At 38.8% G+C, this 8,630-nt stretch overlaps 1 protein-coding gene across 1 annotated transcript in view; it reads left to right on the forward strand.

Moving 5' to 3' along the window:
* Positions 1-2,306, forward strand: part of SLC30A9 (solute carrier family 30 member 9) — a 54,192-nt gene extending 51,886 nt beyond the window's left edge. Inside the window, 1 exon segment of the mRNA XM_047798703.1 lies at positions 849-2,306. Coding sequence (XP_047654659.1) covers positions 849-893 — 45 coding nt within the window. The 3' untranslated portion in view covers positions 894-2,306.
* Positions 2,307-8,630: the final 6,324 nt, after the last annotated feature.

Raw genomic sequence — 8,630 nt, forward strand, 5'->3', positions numbered from 1 at the left:
ACACCCTCGGCATATGGAGGTTCCCTGGCTAGGGAATTGGAGCTATAGCTGCAGGCCTACACCACAGCCACAGCAGTGCCGATCCAAGCCAAGTCTGTGACCTACACCACAGCTCACAGCAACGCTGGATCCTGAATGCACTGACCGAGGCCAGAGTTCGAACCTACATCCTCACATATACTAGTTGAGTTTGTTACCTCTGAGCCATAACAGAAATTCCTCAATTTAGTCTTTCTGATTGTTATTGTTTTACAGTGATTTTCACCACAAATGAACATATTTCCATAGCTCTGCAATCCTTGGCATATGCTAGATTCTTAATCCATTATTGTATTAATGAACATATAGGAACAGATTCAAAGAGGTTGGACTACTTACTGTAATATTTATAATGTGCGATTGGTCTGTTCATCTACTGATTTTATGTTTTTTTTCCTATGAAATATTTCTCTTGCTAGTATGCTACAGTGAAAAGTTTGGTCAAATGTTCTCATTGACTTTATTTATTTAGTCTTTTTTTTTTTTTTTTTTTAAGGGCTGTACCCACAGCATATGGAAGTTCCCAGGCTAGGGGTCAAATTGGAGCTGCAGCTGCCAGCCTATGCCACAGCCACACTGGATCTGAGCCACATCTGCAACCTACGCCATAGCTTGTGGCAACCCTGGATCCTTAACCCACTGGGCAAGTCCAGGGATCAAACCCGCATCCTCATGGGCCTAGTTGGGTTCTTAACCTGATGAGCCACAATGGGAACTCCCTTCTTTGGCTCTAGAGATCTAGAAAAAATAAAAGGAAACAGAAGGTTCTCTTTTGCTATTACTAATATGGCGGTGATTTTTCCTTCCAGAAACGAAATCCTGAAGTTCGACATGTAGATTTGGAAATACTATAGCCTTGATGGAATGAATCACCTTTGAGGGAGCTTGGAAACAAGTTTGCTGAGACTACTATCCCACACTGAAGGAGTCAACGCCATTCAGAAGCTGGTTTTTGTTTTTTGGTTTTTTTTTAAATGGAGGAAATATTTATATAAAGGACAATTCATCAGGCCACACAACTAAAATAACTTCTTACTTCTATGAGATATATTTCAAGTTGAATCAGTTTGGAAATCATGTTTTTATGTTCCACCAGGAAATAATTTAGTTATTTAAATTGTTCATAGTTTCTCATTTTAGCTGTCAGTGTGTATCGTACCTTGCAATCATGTTTCCTTTCTTCACACTGGTAAAAATAAGGGTGTCCATAGATTATGCCTTTTAATTTGGTTCCCGCTGAAGATTTCACTCCATCAAACCTGTCAATCTTGAACATTCTGGCTAAATCGTAGTTTGTGGTTTTTAAAACATTCACTCCGTTTCGAAGTCTGTCTTTCCTTCCAGAATGTGGAGGTGATTTTTACAAACCTCGTAATTTTGCCCGGAGCACTAGGAGGAGCACTCTCCTAACCTAGTTTATCCATAACCGTTCATTCCAGAAGGGGCTGTTACCGAACTGAAGGAGGACATTTCAGTACACTCTTCGAAGTCATCAGTATTGGCCATTTTGTAAAATGTCTTTTCTCTCCTTTGCTTTTCTTCCTTATTCAGTTTAATTTTTCCAATAATAGGAAATAGAAAATAAGCCTAGATATTTCCATGGACCAGTATGATGACTGGTGTTGGTTTTTTTTTTTTTTGGTTTTGTCTTTTAACTGGCTTCAGTGCCGTAATGTGTATTTACATTTATAAGCATTTTAACATTCTGTAAAATGAACTAGAAATATTTATAATTTACAGACAGGACAGCATTTTATTTTTAATTTATTTAAAAGAGGCACTACTTATGTAAATTTGAACTATGGAATCTTTCTTGCTTTAAGAGAAAGGTAGAGAAGTAAAACTCATGCAGAAACTTGTGGCCATGACTTTGTATACTATCATAGTCAATAGTGTGTCTGTAGCGTGAGTTTCTTCCAGTTACAAATGGGCATTTAGCATAATGTATGATCATAACATTATGTAAGTAGCTTTCTAATGATCATAAGGTATCAAGGTGAAAAAACATGCAATTCAGTAATTGAAAGTTTAGTGCAGAACTACAGCTGTGTCTCCATTCATCAAAACAATTCATATGCACTTTAAATTGTTCAAGTGCCCGAGAGCACTGTCCATGCAGGAGTGGTGGCCGGGTGGATAATCTCTTGGCTGCATAATGGTGTGCTTAAGGACCTACGTCAGTGTCTTAATGACCTACTTGGATTGAAGTTAATGAATTATAGCAAGTTGTAATGCTGGAAACAAAATAAACATTTGATTAAAGGGTTTGTAATGGTAATTTTTTTGATTCAGAAATGTCATTTCCTGGAAAATTGTGAAAATTTACATTGCTGTACGTTTCTTGCCATTATAAAGCATTTGCATGCTGTTCATTTTAAGTGAAATAACATTCCAGTTTTTTTTTTTTTTTGCTATTTCTTTGGGCCGCTCCCGTGGCATGTGGAGGTTCCCAGGCTAGGGGCCGAATCGGAGCTGTAGCCACCGGCCTACGTCAGAGCCACAGCAACGCAGGATCCAAGCCGCGTCTGCGTCCTACACCACAGCTTACGGCAATGCCGGATCGTTAACCCACTGAGCAAGGGCAGGGATCGAACCCGCAACCTCATGGTTCCTAGTCGGATTCATTAACCACTGCGCCACGACGGGAACTCCCCAGTTTTATTTTTTGTGATATAAAATTGTTTTGTACAGATACACACAAACACAATCTGATTCTCTGTTCTTACGGTTTCAAATTCTTCACACTACTTTTTAAAAAACATTTTTACGCGGTATAATTCACTCTCTACCCTCTGTGTCTTCCTCCCTCCCTTTCCCACCCGCCGTTTTGTTATTCTGTGTCCAGGCCATGTGGGAAGGTACCAAATGGTAACCAATGTCCTCTTAGTAAAATTACTCTGAAAAAATTTACATAGCTAGACAAGAATATTAACTCATTAAAAAAAAAAACTCAACGTTCTTGTGCAGAAGTTATTCCAAATGATAGGTTTTTTTAAAGGACTCCCTAAAATAGACCAATTCCTGCTATTTCTTTGAGTTTTCTAATTGGAGTTTGATTGAAGTCATCCCGATTCTTAAATAATAATTGAAGGTTTATGTTTCTGTCCTTTCCAGTTCTGTTCTTTACTGATACTTTGAAGTTTAAGTGAAATTCGACAGAAAGAAGTACAGCCTGTCTAGGAATTTGAGTATCTTTTGGAATCAGGAAGTGTATGACAGACATCACTGGTCCTTTTTTTTTTCCTTCTAAATTAGTATCAAATTTGAATTTTGAAACCAGAGAATTTGGCCCCCTTTCTTTAAAGATGATATCTAGTTGTTCAGTTTTCTTATTTGTGTTTTTTTTCCAAATTAATACTTCTTATTTTAAGTGTTGCCCTTATACATAATGTTTGAATATTTAAGCATATAAATTTTAATATTTTAAAGAAAAATAGCTTCTCTAGTAGAATAATTGCAAAAGTAATTTAGAGATCAGTCAAGGCCACGATTCCTGTTTGTACTAAGCTGAAATCTGGAAACTATCAAAGGTGAGTGAGTATACTTGTTTTTTAGTTCTGACTCTCTGTAGCTGGTCCCAAACTGGGAGGTGGCACATTTTTCTAGACCATGGCAGAAGGAGCGTGAAGGATGGAGACTTGTTTTTAAGTGGACCATGTTGGCTAAGTATTCAGTTCCAAGGAGGGAGATACCTGAACATAATAATACTGAGGACACTGTAAGAATCAAATTGGAAAATTTTCAAGTTTTTTCCAAAATTAAAGTTCATATCTGCATGCATCCTCCTACACACGCACACGCACACGCACACGCCAAATAACCTAGAACAAAATGGCATTAGACTTGAATTTGGGGCATATGATTTTAGTATTACCTTAATTATCCCATATTTTAGATAATGCTTTTTGCTAAAATTATACCACCTAAAGGAAATGGCTTAAGTTTTAAATCTGATAACTTTTTGAGGTAGAATGCTGGAAACTGCAGAAAATTGCACAGGCATTTGGAATTTATACTATCTTTCTTAGATTGTATTTGTCAAGCTTTGGCATTTCTCTTAAATGTGATGACCCCCAATTTGCCAAACTGTCAGAAGTCAGTGAAGCAAAGAATTGAAGGTAAAATGTTGATTCAAAGATTGTCTCCCCTAAATCCCTCATCTCTGTCTCTGAAATGAAACTTTGGAAGGCATTTATATAAAACATTACTCTGGCAGCCTTTATATTTGCATTTAAGTATCCTTAGACTTAGTTTTACGGAAAAGAGAAAAATTTTGTTTCTATTGTATTTCATCTGTCTGTGAAGCAGGTTAAGATTTTCCTGGTCCCTTAATAAATGTGTGTAAATAAGAGCAGCTCCCTTCTTAGTCTGGGGTTCCCCCCGCCCCATAAATAAGTGCTTGTTAAATAGATACTTCCTTACCTTATGTGCAAACCTTAAAAATCATGACTTTGTTTTGAACAGAATTCATTTTGCCTTGAGTACACTTATCTGTGGCTGTCCTCATTTTACAAAATCAAGATAGAACAGCTCTTAATCATTTTATAATTCGTTTTCACTATAAAGAGAACTCTTACTAATATACTGTTAGGATATCATGTGCTCGGTAAAGTACAAATCTAAAAAGTTATAACCCTCAGTGATACATAGTATCATTACATTTTGACAAAATAAGATTATTTAAACATGTTAATTGTGTTATTTCTATTATGATGTGTCTATATAGTATATTTAGGTGAAAAAAAATTTTTGTAAATTAAGAACACCAAAAGCAGAATTTTTGTTGTGGCTCAACAGGTTACAAACCCAACTAGTATCCATGAGGATGCAGGTTCAATCCCTGGCCTCGATCAGTGGGTTAAAGATCTGGCATTCCTGTGACCTGTGGTGTAGGTCGCAGATGCGGCTCGGATCCTACATTGCTGTGGCTGTGGTATAAGCAGGCAGCTGCAGCTCTGATTTGACCCCTTACCTGGGAATTTCCATATGCCACAGGTGCAGCCTTAAAAAACGAAAACAAAAACAAAAAGCTAGAATCTAGGGCCAGCCTGCAATGGGATCCAGGCTAAATTCTATATTAATCCTATAGGCATTCCAACTGTTTTCTTTTTCACAAGAAACTAAACCAAAGTAATGATTCAAAATAATTTGTTATTTTGAGAGGGCATTATTCCCTCCCCCAAATCAAGATATATTGAAAATAGAAGCACTACAGTTTAGAATTTGTGTAGCAAAATACAAATTGTATCTGCGTCTTTAAGGGCTTATAGAGTTTTTAAAATAGATTTAAAGTGAAAACATATCTGTTATGTATAATAGCTATCAACAGGATTCTTTGAGCTGTTTATGCCAGGTACCATATATATACACACACACATATACATATATGTATATACATATATATATACACACACACACATAAGCATTCCTCAGAGATACTGTGGGTTCGTTCCCAGACAACTGCAGTAAAGCAAATTATCAAAATAAAGCAAGTCACACAATTTTTTGTCTCCCAGTGCACATTAAAATTATGTTTACATTATAGTCTGTTAAGTATGCAATAGCATTACGTTTAAAAACACATCGTACAGGAGTTCCTGTCATGGCTCAGTGGTTAACAGATCCAACTAGGAACCAAGAGGTTGCAGGTTTGATCCCTGGCCTTGCTCAGTGGGTTAAGGATCCGGCATTGCCATGAGCTGTGGTGTAGGTCGCAGATGCAGCTCGGATCCTGCGTTGCTGTGGCTGTGGTGTAGGCCGGCGGCTCCAGCTCCGATTGGACCCCTAGCCTGGGAACCTCCATATGCCGCGGGAGCAGCCCTAGAAAAGGCAAAAAGACCAAAAACAAAAACACAACAACAACAAAACACACATTGTACATACCTTTATATATATGTATGTATGTATGTATATATATATATATATATATATATATATATATATATATTTTTTTTTTTTTTGGCTGCACCTGTTTCATGTAGAAGCTCCTGGGCCAGGACCCTCACCACAGCAGCAATCCAAGCCATACACTGGATGCTTAGCCGCTGAGCCACGAAGGAACTCCCATACATACCTTAATTTTAAAAACTTTATTGTTGGAGTACCTGGGTACCTTATCAGGTTAAGGATCCAGCATTGCCTACTGTGGCTCAGGTTCAGTCCCTGGCTCAAGAATTTTCACATGCTGTGAGCTCAGCCCCCACAAAATAATTATTGCTAAAAAATGCTAATCATGAGCCTCTAGGGAGGCTTTTTGCTGGTGGAGCGTCTTGCCTTTATGTTGATGGCTGCTGAAGCTAAGGGTGGCTGTGACAGTTTCTTAAAATACGATGACGATGAAGTTTACTGCATCATTTGATTCCCCCTTGTGAAACGATTTCTCTGTAGCATGCAATGCTGTTTGATAACATTGTACCCATAGTAGAGCTTTCAAAATTGGAATCAATCAAACCCTGCCACTCCTTTATCAACTAAGTTTACATAATAGTTCCAGTCTTTTGTTGTTATTTGAATAATCACAGCATCTTCACCAGAAATTGATTCCATCTCAAGAAAGCACTTTCTTTGCTCTTTTTTAGCAACTTCTCATCTGCTAAATTTTTAACATGAGATTGCAGCAATAAAGTCACATCTTTAGGCTCAACTTCTAATTATAGTTCTCCTGCTATTTCTACCACATCTGTGGTTACTTCCTCCACTTAAGTCTTGAACCCCTCAAAGTCACCTGTGCAGTTTAGAATCAACTTCTTCCAAACTCCTGTTAATATTTTGTCCTCTTCCCATGAAACGCTAATGCCCTTAATAGTATCTAGAATGGTGATTTCTTTCCAGAGGTTTTCAATTGACTTTGCCCAGATTGATCAGAGGAATCACTATCTATGGCTTTATAAAATGTATTTTTAAAATAAGATTTGAAAGTTGAAATTACTCCTTGATCTATGGGCTGCAGAGTGGATGTTGTATTAGCAGCCATGAAAGTATTAATCTCATGGCACATCTCCATTACAACTCTCGGGTCAGGTGCATTGCCAATAAGCAGTAATATTTTGAAAGGACTATTACTCCCTCCCCTGTCTCTCTAGCAGTAGGTCTCAAAACTTGGCTAAAAATATTCAGGAGACCTTGTTGGAAACAGATGTGGTGTCATTTAGGGCTTTGTTGTTCCATTTATAGAGCTCTGGCAGAGTAGACTGAGCCTAATTCTTAAGGACTCCAGGATTTTTGAATAGTAAATGAATGTACTATATACTGTGATACACATATGCTATATTAGATGCCCGAGGGACCCTTCTAGAAGAAGGAAGATATGAGAGTGTTGTCAATCAGATAAGCTGAATCAGTCCTGATGGTCAAGGGTAGTGGATGTCTCATCTGGATCATTCTCTCCTCCCAGGACAAGAACAGAGGAATTACTCATGGCTATGGCTTCGGTCCTTTTTGGGATCACTAAGAACCGTCTGGACCAGAACCAAGCAATTGGTAAACATGAGCCAGTGATAAGAGGCTATTTCAAGTATAGAAGATGTTGAGATCCTTTTTTGAGTCCATTTAATGGAAGATATTCTGAACAATGTCCATAAAGAATTCATGCATGTTTGGTTTTGCAGGTTCAGGTTCACTTAAGCTTCCTAAGTTTGGCAACATATAAGATGTTCACAAAATTTCTGGATTTTTACAAATGTGCTCTTATTGCTCCCATCTTCGAAAAATAGACTAAAATAAACATAAATCTCTCTCTCTCTCACACGAACACCTCAAAACCAAAAAACCCTTCGACTACTTTTCCATTTCTGTTTCCCTTTACAGCAAGAGACTTAACTTGGTTGTTTTTTTTGTTTTGTTTTTTTGTCTTTTTGCTATTTCTTGGGCTGCTCCCGCGGCATATGGAGGTTCCCAAGCTAGGGGTTGAATCGGGTCTGTAGCCACCGGCCTACGCCAGAGCCACAGCAACGCGGGATCCGAGCCGCGTCTGCAACCTACACCACAGCTCACGGCAACGCCGGATCGTTAACCCACTGAGCAAGGGCAGGGACCGAACCCGCAACCTCATGGTTCCTAGTCGGATTCGTTAACCACTGCGCCACGACGGGAACTCCTTAACTTGGTTGTTTATAACTCACTACTCTTCCCATTTTCTCAGCAGCCCACTCCAATCAGGCTTTTTTTTTTTTTTTTTTTTTTAATGGCCACACCTGCAGCATATAGAAGTTCCCAGGCTGGGGGTCAAATCGAGCAGCAGCTGCCTGGCCCACACCTCAGCAACACTGGCTCTGAGCTGCATCTGTGACCTATGACGCATCTTGCAGCAATGCCGGATCCTTAACTCACTGAGCAAGGGCAGAGATCGAACTCATGTCCTCATGGATGCTATGTTGGGTTCCTAACCTGCTGCGCCACAATGGGAACTCCCCCAATCAGGCTTTTGTCACTCTCTCGCCACTAAACTTGTCCTTGACCACCATACTCAATAACAAGGCTTGATCTTATATGTTGATTTTACGTGATCTATCAGTCGCTTTTGACCCTGAATCTTTGGCTTCCAGAACCCCACTCTCTGAGATCCCCACCTACCTCAACAGCCATTCTTTTTC

This window comes from Phacochoerus africanus, chromosome 10 (genome assembly GCF_016906955.1).
Source record: "Phacochoerus africanus isolate WHEZ1 chromosome 10, ROS_Pafr_v1, whole genome shotgun sequence".
Classification (NCBI taxonomy): Eukaryota; Metazoa; Chordata; class Mammalia; order Artiodactyla; family Suidae; genus Phacochoerus; species Phacochoerus africanus.